The sequence below is a fragment of the Harpia harpyja genome, chromosome 19 (assembly GCF_026419915.1).
Source record: "Harpia harpyja isolate bHarHar1 chromosome 19, bHarHar1 primary haplotype, whole genome shotgun sequence".
NCBI lineage: Eukaryota > Metazoa > Chordata > Aves > Accipitriformes > Accipitridae > Harpia > Harpia harpyja.
This window is the reverse complement of record NC_068958.1, coordinates 5,857,853-5,873,740: the sequence shown is the minus strand read 5'-3', so window position 1 is coordinate 5,873,740 and position 15,888 is coordinate 5,857,853. Positions and strand designations below refer to the sequence as shown.

Genomic DNA, 15,888 nt, shown 5'->3' with positions numbered 1-15,888 from the left:
AATAGATCTCAGTTTAACATCAGCGCCAAACATGTCTCTTTTTTGAAAGTACAGTTCAGCTTTTGCAACCTGTGAGTTTCTGAACAATTTGTATAACATTTCAGGTCAAAAATCTTCCTGCTTCTGGAGAAAAGCCTTTTCACTGTTAATCTCCATCCTGTTGCTTTGTTTTGTGTTTGTGGCTGCTGCTGTGAAGTGAGCAAGGAGTGGAGGTCTGCAGTGGTCTCGGGTCCTTTGCCTGAGTGATTGTGCTCAGTGTAGAGCTCAGTGGTGTGCGAGTATCTGAAGTGATTCCTTCTAGTGTGTGCGTGTGTGTGTGTGTTACCTTTCATAAATCTGTTTGCCCTACTCAATTAAGGCTGGCTAACTTCCAGGTATTCAAGCTCCATTGAAGTCTTGTGAATAAAACACCGGCAGCCCAGCCTCCATACACAGATTTACAAAGAGCTTTGCAGACAATCCCGTTTGTCAGGAGTCTCTCCCTTTGGCTGTGTTTTCAGCTTGGGGGTTTCCAGTTGTTACCAGTCCCAGTAACTCAAGGTTTTCACATGGCTTTTTTTGCAGGACAGGCTCCATGTGCTTGGTAGATCCCTGCTGTAGCTCCAAGACTTGCATGCCCTGGCACTTAAAATGTCACTGCTGTTCTCTGGATTAGAACATACCCCTTTAAAAGGCAGTTAGGCAGGGTCAATACCCAAACATCAAATCCAGGGAAACATGACGTGGACACGAAGACTCCTGGGTAGCGGAGCTCTCTGCCCAGGAGCTGATTCTGGTGCAGTTATTTGTACCTTGGGATCTCAAATGTAACTGGTCATATTGCAGTATTTTCTGATTCCTCTGAGATGCTCAGTATTTTGTACTTTGGTGCTGTCCCTGGATATTACAGGAGGTGTTGCTAGTCCTGCGAACTAGAAGAGCTAAGCTCCATGCTAAAACCGATAGCGAACCTTCCCCCAAAGACTGCTATAAACCCAGAGAGAAACCTTGCAGAAATGCTGGTGATGGGTTTTTGATTTCTCTGTAACAGAGAGTAATGCTTTCTTCAGGGTCAGCTATCAGACATGGTAACCGTGAGCACAGGCTAGAGGCTTTGCTGAGGCTGTCAGTTTTCAGTTTTCAGCATCGGCATGTGCCTTCTGGTTCTAGCTCTCCTAATAATAAGCATGCAGGCTGGCAGTTCAATTCTTAATGAACTTGATTTTTATCAGAAATGGCTTTGCTCTGCAAGACTGGAAGGCCTTGATGATCCCTGCCTGGATTCCCTGCTTGACTGTGTGATGGGAAAATCGTCCAGTGTCGTGACAGCCTTGGGAGTCCCTGTGGCCTCTCTGAGGTGCTGTGGGTGACCTGAGTGCCGAGTGATCCCTCTGGCCAGTAACACCCGTGGACTGGTTCAGATCTGCAGCTGGCTGCTGTCAGGAGGGACAGGCAGCATGGTCCTGCCTGCGGGATGGCTCCGAGGGGCCTCAGTGCTGCTGCAGCCTCTTTGCACAGTGACTGTATGGAAAGTGCCTCACCTCTCCATGGACTTGTTTTTGCCTTTGGTGTGCACACATAACATACAAACAAAGCTGTGTTTCACGTTTTCAGCTTCAAAGCATTGAAGGAGTTCAAAGAAAATTTCATTTATCCAGACAGCAGTTGTGGCTGTCCCAGAAAGTTTGACAAGGGGCTTTATCCCAATGTGTCCCCAGCTCCTCTGCTCTGAAGTGGTTGTTTATTCCTCCTGCATCCTTTTAATGATACAAGATGTAATCAAGAGGCAGCTGAGACCCAGTTACATAACTGGTTGTCAGGGTTTCTCTTTGGCAGCGTTACCCTGCATGCTGTTTGCATGCTGACTTTCAGGAACTTGGGGATTTTCTGTTAACCGGCTAACTCCTGAACCTGATGTGGTAGTTCTTTTTTTTTTCTGTCTCTAATGCCTACTGATTGTGTTTGGTTTGAGTTTTCTAAACCTCAGAGTGGATTTTATTGCTTGGGATTGTGTGAGGTTGGTACAGGATTGATGTGGTCTGGATAGACCCCGAGCCAGGCTCCTTCTGCAAGGCTCAATACACCTGTAAGAGCAGGTGGCTGTGCTCTTGCCAGCGTAGCTGAGGGCTGGCGTGCAGCACCCTCTGCTCTTCCCTCTGGTCCGAGGCTCCCCACACCTCTGTCAGTTCAAACAGGTCATTGTTCTCAGTCCAGCTTCTACTTTCCTGCCAAGTCTGTGCTAATCAGTGGTTTTTTCTCCCTTTCTCTTTTATTTGTGTCCTACTAATAAAAATACAGTGGAAATGGGCAAGCGAGGGAGGAGCTATTGTTTTCTTTGGTGCATGGTGACCATCTGAGCAAAGATTGAACAAGACTGGAGCCCAGGATCTGTTTGCTACTCTGCGGGAAAAGGTGCCTCAAGAGCGTGGGCCAGCCCTGTTGCCTCCCCAGGCCTTTGTGCTGCAGCCCTGTGTGGTGGTCCAGCAAAGGTGGCTGTGAGGGCCTTCTTGTGGAGCTCGGTGTTTTTCCTGAGCATCCTGTGGGTGCTGTTACTGAGTGACAGAAAATGATTTTCTTCGTCTATCCCTGACCACGCTGCTTGCTGCCTAGCACACAGAGTCCACAGCTTCTTGCTCCTGGCAGGCCTGATTTAAATCCTGCAATGGAAGAATGAACGCTGCGTGGTGCCAGGTTTATTGGTCAGGAACTTGCCCCCCTGGCAGCAGCCTTTAGATGGGCTTTACTCAGCTAGTTGCAGATCACGGTACAGTCTCAAACTGGCTGTATCCAACATGTTTGTGGTCTGTGCTTTATTTTGTACATAATGCGTGATGGACTAATCCTCTTAACTGGAAATCATGTTTGATAAGGCGTTGCTGGTGGAAGTTGTAGCCTCTGGTCAGATACAGTTTCTTTCAAGGAGTGATTTCTGACTGCGTTTGAAACATGCTTTCAGCTGGATGAGTTTCAGAAAGGGTGAAGGGTGGGAAGGTCCAATATATATAGCATTTTGTTGCTCCAACACAGAGTTGCAACCCTAAGATGGGACCTAGCAGATGGTATAATAAAACTGCCAGCAGTTTTAGGCTTGAAGTGGAGGCTTTACAACCAGAAATCTAGAAATCTAAATTACGTGTGAAAAGGTTAGATTGAGCTCCTAGATTTGAGAAAATTTAGAACAGAGAATTATGCTTGAAAAAATGAAAGAAAGGTCCATTGAAACTAAGCAAAGTTTCTTTTCTGACATACAAGTTGACCTACAGTGTGTGCATTCCCCATGTTTCAGCTTTGTCCTAGGCTCCAAGAGCCAAAAAGTGAAAGTGAATAGACTGCCTGCATGAAGGGTGTTAATCACAGATGTTGTGCCAGCAAAGGTTAGAGTGAAAAATTAGCAAACCACATCCATTGTGAAAAGTATATTTATAGCTAAAAATGGTGTTGAAGGTGCCAGCAACAGAGAAATGTAATTTTTTATAAAGTGTTTTCAGGATTTATTGTAGAACTGCTGAATTATCAGGTTCAAGAGTCTGAACCTGTTTCATTTGAGCACGTTTTTTTGGACTCCTTAAATCTCTCTCATGGACAGCAGATGGGAAAAGGGAATTTGAAGAAATAACTCTGTTGCCTTCAGGTGATGCTTTCAAAGCATCAATTGCTGGTACGAGTCATTAACTGTGGCCAGTGTGGAACCATAATCTTAAACATTACAAACCCGGCTACCAGTGCTTCATTAGGAAACCCAATGATAAATTCCAGTGTGATATAAGATAACAGTGCTTTTCTGTCATTTATGTTTAGGAATCCTTGTCCATAGCTGCTTATTGTTAGACTTGTTCTGTTAAAGCAAGGACTGTGTTGACGACCCTGTCTTGTATTCTCGTACCTAAAGAAGCTCACCTCTTTCAGCACTGGAGTGGCAGAAAAAAAATCATGCTGTGAGAAGTGTGTTCCTGCAGTTCTTTTAATTCAGTTTATAATCTTAAGTCCCACAAGCTTCTTGTGACTAAGAGGAGGGGGTTAAAACCTTGTAACTTAGTGTGTCTGCTCACTGAATATCTGCAGTTGTAGCAGTTGTGCATGTTTTACTTTTTACTTGTCTGTGGCTAAATAATCAGTTTGATGGCATTTCCCTGGTTCTCTTTCATTAAAAGGTAGATCGGGAGCGGCGCAGAGAAATTTCCTTACTAGATGACATTTCATCGCAATGTCCGATCGTTTGGGGCAAATAACCAAGGGAAAGGATGGGAAAAGCAAGTACTCGACTCTCAGCCTGTTTGATAAGTATAAAGGAAAGTCAATAGAAGCTATCAGAACTACAGGTAAGAAATGCCTTCAGAAAGCTCGTTTTTGGTGTCTTTCAAGAGTGTTGTTGCAGAGCTAATTCAGGTTGTTGGCCCTGTGGGTAGGATGCCCAGTGGGAAGCAGCTGGGTTGCAGAGCTGTTTTTGCTGCTGTCTAAGGCTGTGCTTCATTAGGACTTCAAGGAAAATGTCTGTGTTTCTTTGTGCTGCTGTTATTGTAGAGACACGGAGGAATTATGGCAAAACAGATGGTGGACTGTTGGCCCTTTCGTTTAGCCTGTGTCCTTGCTGCAAAGTGGTCAGGTTGCAAACTTGAGTGAAAGTCTTACCCAGGCCTTAGGCTGTAACAAGACAGGGCATTTAAGCTGACTGAAGTGCCTTAAGTTGGTCAGACATTGTGTGAGGTGAGAGTTGAGGACTGAAGGCCTCTCGGAAGAACTTGAGTTAGTTTTGCAGTGGCGATGTGACCAAAAGTAGATGGTGGGGTCCAAAAAAAAGGAAACGTTGCCTGGACTGGCTCTGGATTTGGTGTGGGAGTAGAAAACCAAAGAAAATAAAATACCATCTTAATAAATGTGATCTGGTGGGTGGAGCTGGAAAATCTAGACCTCAGGACTCCTGGGTTAGATTACCAGTCTGTCTGCTAAGAGGTGGACTTGGATGGCCATTTCCCCAAGCTGTGAAAGGGCAATGCTGCTGCTTCTTGGTGAAATGAAAGAGGAGTATCTGCACAGGTAGCTAAAAGACTCTGTGGGCATTTTCTGTTAGGGAGAATTATTTCTCTCTCCCTCCTGACTCTTGTAGGAGGCTGCCTGTTAAAAAGCTGCTACAGCAGACGGCTGCTACACAGTGGTCATGTGGGAAATGTCCTGTATGTTGATGTAGCAGCAGTGGTGCTGCTTGGCATACAGTTCTGTTGGGATTGCACCCAGCTACAGTATGCTAATTAAGGTTAGTTATCTAGCAGGATATAGCCCTCTATGACCTGCCATTGTTCCTTTCTCACTAGTTATTCCTAGACATGGCTTACAGAGTCTTGGGAAAGTTGCTGCTGCCCGGCGCATGCCACCTCCTGCAAACTTGCCTAGCTTGAAGTCTGAGAACAAAGGAAACGACCCCAACATCATTATAGTACCCAAGGACGGTACAGGATGGGCAAACAAGCAGGATCAGCCAGACCAAAAGAGGTAGGTAGAACTACTCTTCGCTAAGTTTTGTCAGGCAAGCAGCAGTAGTTGTGTACCGCTGTGCTGTGTGTTGGACCTTATAGTGATCAGTTCTGTTGTCCATGCCAGTGTAGAGCCAATGTTAGCTTGATCTTTTAGCAACTGCTATATTGCCAGAGTTGTTTGTCTGTCTTATTGCCTGTCTTCCCCTTTGATCTCACCTCTGCTGTCTCTTTTTTAGTTCCAGTGCGACAGCTGCACAGCTGCAGGAGTCGCTGCCGCAGCAGGGTTTGCAGAAATCTGTCTCCAATTTACAGAAGCCGACACAGTCAATCAGTCAGGAGGTAGGTGCAAGTGGTCTCTGTGACTGCCACCCTGCTTCCCCTGTCCCCAGACAGCTTAAGGGTTTTCCTTAATTGTCTGTGTTGCCTTGTACAAGTAAGAATCAGCAGACTGCAATTTACAGAACAGCTCCTGTATAATCAATTCTTGTAGAAGTGACTGTCTTGACTCCAAGTTACTGTGCCCAAGGAATGCTGTGCTGCAGTTAAAGTATAACTCTGTGCACATTACCTCTGTACCTTTCAAGTGTGTGCAGAAAGTGCTGCTTCAATCTAGAAAGAATGTCTGGAATGTGGGATGGCTGGTTAGCACTTTAAACTATTTTACTTTGGGTCTAATTCAAGTGTTGCTTGGTGACAACAGATCCAGCTCTTGCTCCCAGCCTGATGAGACTTGATAAGAAGAGATCTGGTCATGAGGGAGAAGTAGCCAGTGTCAGGACCTGAAAAAGCTACTGGCAAGTAAGAAAGCTTCCCCAGAGAGTGCAGGGACCTGGCCCTTCTGTGCTACAGATCTCACACTTTTAGTTTAAAAAAAATTCCCAGCCCTTGAGGTTCAGGGAAATCAAGACAGGAGTTGTGTTTTGAAGAGGAGAGGAGTGGTTAATGCATGAGAAAGTAGGGTAGCCTTCAAGCTGAGGTGTAGCATGGAACAAATCTAGAAGTTTGAGGGACCTTTTGGAAAAATGCAACAGAACAAAGGGAAAGCTTGATTAGAGGGAGGAAAGCAAGAGGAATGGTTTGAGGAAGTAGCTGGTGAAGATGAGCAGAGGAGAGATGAGAGGCAGGGCAGAGGAGAGTATTTTTGCTGTAGCATCATAGTGCACTGGAGTGGGGAGCAACTAACTTTAGCCCCAACAAGAAGCTGGGGAGACCTGTGGTATCCAGTGACATCTGGGTGATTTAGAGGTCTGAACCATAGCAGGTGCCAGCCAAGAAATGAGAAACAGTCATGGGACTTCACTGATCTGTGGGCGTTGGGGGTTTTTTTTGTGTTCTGTTTTGTTTTCAGAGTACAAATTCAGTGCCAGGTGGACCAAAGTCATGGGCACAGCTGAATGGAAAGCCAGCAGGACAAGAAGGTGGTGAGTATGATAAACAGGAATGGAGCTGGGTATGTGCCTGCTTCTCCCAGACCGGCATGAGATGGGGTGGACTCCGTTTCTTCCTGCCTCCCTGTCTAGACTGGTGTGGAATGGGACACAGCTGTCGTGGTTACAGTGCTTTGAGGCCATATGAGTCTTCTTTTCAGTCTGTGTAGTGTTTTGGCTGGAGTGAGGCAACTGCATCTGTTCAGGTCTGCCAGTGCAGGAGAGAGCTTGAGCAGAATGTGCCCCATCACCATCTTGAACCAGAATGATTCATGCACTTGGGAAGCAGCAGGGAGTTCTGGGAGGTGAAGGTTTTGAAGGAGAAGGGAAACATTTGCCCCCCGCCCCGTAAGCATCTTCTGTCAGCCCAGAGCAGTGTGTAATAAAGGTGCAGAAAACAGACTGGAAGAAGGGAGGGATTGGTTTAGAAGAAAAGAAGAAAAGGACATTGGAGACTGGAAATGTAGGCATCTCCATGGCTAATAGCATCAGGAGCTTCACCTAATTAGGTGGTCAAAAGTGAGGCTGTAATGGTAATGCTCAGGGAGGCTGTACACAGCATCCATGGTCCAAGGGTATTAGTGTCAGTGGGTGCACGTGGCACTGAAGCTGTTGCAGGATGCACTTTTTACACCTTGGCTGAGGCCTTTCTATTAAGTCTCTCTGAGCAACTGTGTTGCTAATGGCTTCTGCTTGACTGAGGATCCTGAAGCAGTGTTAACATAAATTGGGAGTTTAGTTGTCTTCAGATGCCTCCATTTCCACACAGGAGGTGGTTTCCAGCTGCACTGAGTACTACCATTAAAACTATAGTGAGTATAATAGCTCAGTTCCGCTGTTTTAATGTGAACAGACCTGGAACCATTCAGTTGTTCAGTGAAATTGCAGAGAGATTGGAAAGAACTGAGACAGCTGCAGATTGCAGAAGTGGAGGGGACAAGCTCATCCTAAATTAAATGACTCCCTTAATGAGAGGGTGTTTCTCAAAGGCTAAATGTTAAAGTAGAGACTTGTGCTTGCCTGAGGTTTGTGGCCAGTGCAAAGATGGTGTCTTGTTTGGTTAATTGGTACTTTTTTGAGACTGTTGCTGTGTGGACCTCCTGTACAGTCATTTTGAAATCTGATCGTCTAACAATGTTCTTAAAGATTTTTTGAAAACTCATTCTAGGTCACACTTATCAGTATAGAGTTCTCAACCCAAGAAAAGAGTTGCATATATGGCTAAGAGCAGCTTAATTAGAAGGTAATTGAATCACAGAAGCATCAGAAATCTGGCGGAAAGGACTTCTTAGGCCATCCCATCCTTGCACCTCTTCTCCAGTGGCATTGAACAATTGCTTTTCCTTCTAAGCTAATACAGCAGTTTCTAGTATTATTGACAAAGAGGAAAACCTTTTGCTCTTTGCTCTCTTTTAGGTATTACTGCTGTAAAACCTTTTTTGGAGGCTGTATCCTGAAGAAATGTAGTCTAATAAATTAATTGTGAACTGCTCCATGCCTGTGTCTTCTGTATAGGGGGCATTTGGAGGAAAAAAAAAAGATGCACCAAACTTTTATCAGTGTGGTGCTGCCTGGGGTTAGAGTGCAAATTGTTAATGCCTGCACAGTAACAGTCATTACATTTTGCAGCCTTACCTGGGGGGTAGAATTCTCTCCCCTGAAAGACACTTACGTGTTGTTAATATTCTCACTGTCATTCTAGTTTAGTAGAATAATGCAGTAGAAATCGGAACTCTCAGCACATCTCAGGTATTTTGTGGTGTGTTTGAGAGATGTCCTTCTTGTGTATTCTCATCTGTCCAAAATACTTGAAGACGTTACGTGCAGCAGTTGCAGTGTCTTCCCTGGAGACCTTCAGATGGGAAGTCTTGTGCAGTGTGCAAGTTCCATAAAGTGAAAATGACTTTAAAGAAGCCAGTCCTTCTTGACTCTTTAGTGCAAGGAAGGATAAAGATAGGTGAGACACTTTTGTCAGGTGGTCAGTACTCATTGCTGATATTTTTAACATGGTAATTCTGAAATGCCCTTTTTAAAAAGAGCATTAGCCAAGTAACACCAAGAAACAGTTCTCAAAAAAGCAATTTTTTTAATGTTTAGTGATGCAATAATGCTGACAATTTCTTTTTAGTCAGTGTTATCTTGCCAACAAATTTAAGAGATTTGCTGTGTTTTGCTTTCTTCCAGTCACTGGCAGATCTTCAGAATGGACAGAAAGCTGTCATTTTAGGGTGGCTGTTGACTCGGCAAGACAGTTTGTCAATGACTAGAAATGAACCTGGCCTGATCTGGCCAGTGATCTGCATCTTAAAAATGCTGCAGCAGGGAGGAGAGTGGGGTATAGCATACAGCACTTGGTCCTTATCTGTGGTCTTTCACTGAGTATATTGCCAGAAATCTTAACAATAGACTTCCCCAGTAGAGTGAGATCTGAGCAGAAAGAGTCTGAATAGAAATGTCAAATACTTGATAACAGGGTATCCTCTATAAGCAATCTTGCAGAATTTGTATCTCTGCTTCAGTCTGAATTTTGTACTTTACAAAAATAATTGGAAGCTGGGAGAGTTCACTCTGGCTTCGTTGAACGTGACAATTTAAATGAAGATCCCAAGTTAAGAGTGTGGGAGTACTGGGTGAGGACATGTGTTGTCGTGTTGGTGACAGTGTCTGAGAGTGTTTTTGGTGTGAGCTGAGGTGCTGGTACAGTAGTAATTTGGGTTTAAATATGCTGGAGGCCCAGATTCTCAGGAAACACATTTCCAGGCTGATCTCGTAAGGGAATTGAAAGAGTGGAAAGATCTTCTCTAAGTCCCACACTCATTTGTCTGACAGGTTCAAGGGCCTCAAGCCGACTGTTATCCTTCTCTCCCGAGGAATTTCCGACGCTGAAAGCAGCTGGCGAGCAGGACAAGGTTGGCAAAGAAAAGGGCGCCTTAGATCCGTCGTATGGGCCAGGACCAAGCCTCCGCCCCCAGAGTAAGTGAATGATTGTGTCTTTGTGCCTTACCCCAGCTCATAACCCCATAGACTGTGTTTTGGGCAGGGGCATGCCAGTTCACAGTTGTATCAGATATTCCATCCTTACGTTTCCTTTTATCTTTTTATGAGCTCACATGTGTCAAGCTGCTTAGCAAATGACCACAGATTTACGTGTAGTGCTGATGTTCACTGGCTGAGTTCTGTGGTCCAGACAGCCAAGTATGGACTGTTACCTACTACATTGTTTAATAAAAATTGCTGTGGGATGTTGCAAAGCAGGCCCCTTCCCCCTGGGCTAGGGGAGTCACAAGTGAAATGATTGGGTGGTGTGATTTGGCTTCCCTTCGAGTGTTTGTGCATGATCTAATTGGCCTTAATTCTGCAGGGTAAGGGCTGTGGAGATGGGGAGCAGAGCTGGTTGGAAATTAGGCTTATTGACAAATAAGGACACCACTGGTGCAGCAATTGCTTAGTAGCAGCTGGTGCTGCTAGTCTCTTAGGAAAATAAATGCATTTGGAAATTTTCCTTGGTCCCTGATGTTTTTCTACATGCTTAGTGTAATTAGGGCTTGACCAGAGTATTTGAGTTTCGAGACTTTCTGGCAGAGTGACTGTCTGCAGTTACAAATGTTAACATAATTATTACCTCCTTTCCAGATGTCACCAGTTGGAGGGAGGGCGGTGGGAGGAACATAACCTCTGCCACATCTCTGACCGCCTCCCCTGCTGAGCTGGGCAGCAAGACCTCTAGTACTGGAGACGGAGCCCCCTCCTCAGTGAGTGCCAGCGATCCGAAGGAGCCGTCTCTCCGCCCAGCTCAGCCTGTCCGCAAAGGGGCTTCGCAGTTCATGGGAAATGTCTACCAACCACCTACGTACCATGACATGCTACCTGCTTTTGTAAGTTGCCCTTTCCCCACAGCTGTGTAATGTCCTTACCACTTACAACGTGTGTGTGGGTTGAAGTCAGCTGAGATATCTGTTTTCTGGACCCTCTTTTGGTATCCAGGGCTTGCTCAGGGATCCTTCTCTTGATCTATTTTTAGTTTCCCCTGTTGTGCATTTACCCTTTCATGCTTGAATAGTGTAGCACAGCCTTTGCTCAGCCCAAGGAAAAGTTGCTGCTTTCCCTCGAGCTGGAGAGGATAACCATTAGCACGTGGCCTGTTAGGCAGCCAGATGTGAAATGTTTGTTTTCCCTTTGTGCGGATGCAGCTACTGTGCTCATGTTGTAACCTAATCTGGGTAAGCCTTCCTGTGGCAAGGAGAGAAAAACAGACTCTTCTGCTTTGCCTTGTTCCAGATGTGTCCACAACAGCCATCTGAGACCCCTGCATCGCTGGACCGAGGGTCTTTCCCCCTTCCTCAGCTTCGCCTTGAGCCCCGGGTACCTTTCAGACAATACCAGATGAATGACCAGGATGGGTAAGGCTGCCATGACTGTCCCACTTGAGAGGCAGGTTTGGGCATGACATGAACCTTAAACTATGCAAGAATTTGGGCCAAGGATCCCCAGTTGCATGGGTGAAGCTGCAGGCAGCCACAGAGGGAACCTGATTTTTACCCAAAGAAGCAGTGCTTTGCTCTGGCTACAGCAGCATCTGAAATGTTGAAGGACTGTAAGGACTGTGCGTCTGAAGAGCAGGTGGATGTGAGAAGTAGTTGTATGTGATCCTGGACTGGAAGGGTTGCAGCTCTGGTCTGTAAGCCCTAGGAAGTGGGTACCAGGTAGACAAGGGAAAGAAGCTTCGCTGGACAGGGAGAGAAACTTGGAGCCATCGTATATAAGTGTATGGTAGAAGAGGACTGATTCACTGTTACAAACTCAACTCTACGTTCTTTTCTTTACTGTTTCTAACCGTTTCTTTGCATTTCCCTGTAGAAAAGAGAACAGGCTCAGCCTGCCTCGCCCAACACGTCCAGTTCGGCAGCAAGTAGAGAGAGCGCCTCGGCCCACCATTATCAATGCAGAGAACCTAAAGGGGCTGGATGAACTAGACACTGATGCGGATGATGGATGGGCAGGTAAAGTGCTTCTGTTCTCTAGCTTCAGACAACAGCTTAGGAGGTGAAGCAAAAAAGTTACTCCCCCCTGAAGCATGAAATAACCAGGATATTCTGGTGGCTCTGTTTCACTGCCCCAGAAGGAAGAAGGGGAAGCAAAGAGTGGTCTGTGTAGTTGTGAAATTGCTGTTGGTGTAAATGATGACACAATGGATCCTTCTGATCCTTCCATCACACTGTACTCAAGGAACCGGATCTGAAGACTCCTAAAAGCTGAAAACACCAAACAGCAGGATAGCAGTCCGTGCTGTCCTGCAGCAGGATAGCAGTCCGTGCTGTCCTGCAGCAGGATAGCAGTCCGTGCTGTCCTGCAGCAGGATAGCAGTCCGTGCTGTCCTGCAGCAGGATAGCAGTCCGTGCTGTCCTGCAGCAGGATAGCAGTCCGTGCTGTCCTGCAGCAGGATAGCAGTCCGTGCTGTCCTGCAGCAGGATAGCAGTCCGTGCTGTCCTGCAGCAGGATAGCAGTCCGTGCTGTCCTGCAGCAGGATAGCAGTCCGTGCTGTCCTGCAGCAGGATAGCAGTCCGTGCTGTCCTGCAGCAGGATAGCAGTCCGTGCTGTCCTGCAGCAGGATAGCAGTCCGTGCTGTCCTGCAGCAGGATAGCAGTCCGTGCTGTCCTGCAGCAGGATAGCAGTCCGTGCTGTCCTGCAGCAGGATAGCAGTCCGTGCTGTCCTGCAGCAGGATAGCAGTCCGTGCTGTCCTGCAGCAGGATAGCAGTCCGTGCTGTCCTGCAGCAGGATAGCAGTCCGTGCTGTCCTGCAGCAGGATAGCAGTCCGTGCTGTCCTGCAGCAGGATAGCAGTCCGTGCTGTCCTGCAGCAGGATAGCAGTCCGTGCTGTCCTGCAGCAGGATAGCAGTCCGTGCTGTCCTGCAGCAGGATAGCAGTCCGTGCTGTCCTGCAGCAGGATAGCAGTCCGTGCTGTCCTGCAGCAGGATAGCAGTCCGTGCTGTCCTGCAGCAGGATAGCAGTCCGTGCTGTCCTGCAGCAGGATAGCAGTCCGTGCTGTCCTGCAGCAGGATAGCAGTCCGTGCTGTCCTGCAGCAGGATAGCGCAGGAGTGGCTGTCTCCTCATTTGCAGCCCCCATTCCCAGACTGCTTGCTGCTCCTCTTCTGGGACCAGCCCAGCTGTTCAGCAGTGTGGGTCCACACTACTCACATCATTTCCAGTATCTGTGGTGGGCATTTGGCTTTCCAAGTAGTTTATGCCAAGCCTGTGCGTTCTCTGGTTTAGTGCCTGAGAGGGCATAAGCTTTATGAGGGCAAGGGACCTGTTTCTTTCCTCTCATATATCCCTTCTTCAATCCTGCCTTCATAGGCATTCATGACGAAGTGGATTACTCTGAGAAACTAAAGTTTAGTGAAGATGAGGAAGAGGAAGAAACTCTTAAAGACGGACGACAGAAGTGGTAAGAAGTGGCTGTATTTGCACCTACAGTTGTTCCAGTAAAAGTAAACAATAGCAGGATCTTTTTAAAACTTGTTCTAAATGTTGAGGCTTGATCCCCCCGATTAATACTATGATTTTGTTGATTCCACTGGCCATTGTTTGAGTGAGCTTCAAGGGTGTGCGTAGGTCTTGAAGGTGAGTGCCAGGATACCAAGCTTTTTTTTTTTTTTTTTTTTTTTCCCTAGTCCCCTTTCTGTGTCTCACCTTTTTCCTGCTGCACAATAGTGGTTTGAATCCTTATGTACCATAGGAGGAAAAACGCAGTGCTTGTTCTTGTGTTTTTTTGATCTTTCCTTTCTGTTACAGTCAGTTGCCTTTGCCACCTGATAGGACTGCAAGTGCTTTTTGAGGCAAGTAGCAAATGTAATAGCAAAGCTGTTTATATGACAGGAACAGCTGGGATCCCAGAAGGCAACGACAGTTGTCCCTGAGCTCTGCAGACAGTGCAGATGTCAAACACACCTTGGAGGAAGGAAAGAATTGGGGCGACTCAGTTGGCTTGTCCCGGTCAGTCCGGAAAGTGCAGGATTCACAGCAGCCGCCGAGGAAGCTGAATGGCTGGAGCTCTGCATCTGAATACCAGGTAGGTTGAACTCATGCAAGTGGGCTTGTGGTGCTGGATGCGATGCATCGCTGTCCTTAAGAGGCCAGTTTGACATTTTATTGAAAGCAGGATGCTGATGAATTTCTCAATTCTTTGTATATATCCAGCTGGAGAGAAATCCATCTGCATAGCACTCCCACTAGAGAAAAGAAATTGAAGCTGGTCCAGAGCAGTCGGGTTGTCAGACAGTGAGAAAATGGAGATACTGAACCAGATAGCAATAACTTCCCACCAAAAGGGAGATTTGTGTACATGAGGATGGAGGGGAGGGAGTCAGGAGGGGATTTTTCTCAATGTGGGATGCAAAGCTCAAGATGCAGGAGATGTTTGGGCCATGCTTATTGAGGAATGTTTTTCCTTTGGCAGAAGCCCACACTGGGAAGTATCCTCAGACAGCAGTCCCTCGAGGATAAAGAAGAAAAGGTGCCACTGAGACAGAAGTTTGTGCACTCTGAGATTTCAGAGGCTGTTGAGAGAGCCAGGAGGCGACGGGAGGAGGAGGAGCGGCGAGCCAGGGAGGAGCGTCTGGCAGCCTGCGCTGCAAAGCTGAAACAACTTGATCAGAAATGCAAACTGGCTCAGAAGAGTGGGGAGACCCAGAAACACACTGAGAATGAAGACCTGCGACCCCCAAGCACAGAGAAAAATGCTGTGCAAGAGAATGGTCATGCTTTCCGTAGAGGTAAAGAAACATTGCTTGCCTCACCTTGTAAAAACTGCTTTTTTGCTATTGTGCCAGTCTCTTACCTGAAGTGTGGGGGAGTTCCTGGGAGGGAGTGTTCAGAGGGTACTTCAGGTGCACTTGAGGGATCAGCTGCTTCACGTACTCTGCAGAGTATTTTGCATTGGTGATGAAGGTTCATTAAAAAAGAAAAAAAAAACCCTATTAAAACAAGTGCAAACTTCTTTGGTTGCCTTTATGCTCAGTCAGCTGTGCTAGCAGAGACCTTGTTGAAATGGGCCTCTTGATCTTCTCATGATTGGATGTTGATACTAAGAAAGTGCTCATGGGCCATGGATCGGAAAATCAGTTATCAGTAAGTGCTGGCAGGTTTAAGGAGTAACAAGGGAAATGGACTTCTTCCCCCAGCGCTTAAGCAGAAGGCTGTTGGCAGAGGAGGATCTCGAAATTCATCACTAAAATGAGATGGAAAAAGCCCTCTAGAGCTGTCAAGGCAAATCAGGGAGATTGTGTGTAACATGCTATATATGATTGTTATAAAGTTCAACCACCTAATGCAGTCAGGACATGGCCACACATGTGTATGTTGTGGTGTGGTGGTGCACGCACAAATCCTGTCATGAGCAGGGCTTATCAAGGCTTATTTTCTTCTCTGCAGCAACCCCTGAGTTTCACACACAGGATGTCTCTGTTGGCTACCTGGAAGAGGAGACTCCAGCTCCAGCAGCAGCAGCCCAAAGCAGCAGTGAGGAGGAGCTCAGAGAAGTTCCCTCCCCAGCACAGGAATTCAACAAATACCAGAAATCTCTTCCCCCACGATTCCAGAGGCAGCAGCAGCAACAGCAGCAGGTAATAGGTGTGACACTCCCACCTGACCTCCCCTTGTTTCACACCCTTCTTCCTTTGGACCCCCACAAAACCATTGTGTTTGCTTGGCAGTACTTTAGATCACAGATGTATCCGGACTGACGCGGGTAAAAGGGCTCTCTGTAGACTACATGAATTTTACGTGCACCCTGTGATGCTGGAGCTATTGTGGTTAGGGCTTTCTGTGGCGGGGAGAGGTGTGGGCAGGTCACGTTTGTCACTTGGCTGGGAGAAAAGTAGACACTGCTGTCAGAAATGTTGACTTGTCTTGCACGGTTGTCTGGGTGTCTCCTGACAACGTGAAATCTTAGGACTATGTGGTTTGTAGCAGAGCTCTGGTTTGCAAATGTGTACATGCAGGAGAAGCTGGG

General features: G+C 46.7%; 1 protein-coding gene across 13 annotated transcripts in view; it reads left to right on the top strand.

Moving 5' to 3' along the window:
* PRRC2B (proline rich coiled-coil 2B) overlaps positions 1-15,888 on the top strand; it is a 64,219-nt gene that overhangs the window by 22,397 nt on the left and 25,934 nt on the right. For 11 of the 13 annotated variants that reach the window (XR_008239425.1, XR_008239426.1, XM_052815863.1 and 8 more), the window contains 12 exons: positions 4,131-4,298; positions 5,289-5,466; positions 5,687-5,789; positions 6,799-6,871; positions 9,707-9,850; positions 10,511-10,752; positions 11,156-11,277; positions 11,735-11,877; positions 13,233-13,323; positions 13,755-13,947; positions 14,335-14,650; positions 15,309-15,499. Coding sequence is in view for 11 of the 13 variants with exons in the window: in XM_052815863.1 (XP_052671823.1) it covers positions 4,184-4,298; positions 5,289-5,466; positions 5,687-5,789; positions 6,799-6,871; positions 9,707-9,850; positions 10,511-10,752; positions 11,156-11,277; positions 11,735-11,877; positions 13,233-13,323; positions 13,755-13,947; positions 14,335-14,650; positions 15,309-15,499 (1,911 nt within the window). In the remaining 2 variants the exon portion in view is untranslated. The remainder of the gene's footprint in view (positions 1-4,130; positions 4,299-5,288; positions 5,467-5,686; positions 5,790-6,798; positions 6,872-9,706; positions 9,851-10,510; positions 10,753-11,155; positions 11,278-11,734; positions 11,878-13,232; positions 13,324-13,754; positions 13,948-14,334; positions 14,651-15,308; positions 15,500-15,888) is intronic. The other 2 variants (XM_052815864.1, XM_052815862.1) reach the window with 1 other exon arrangement.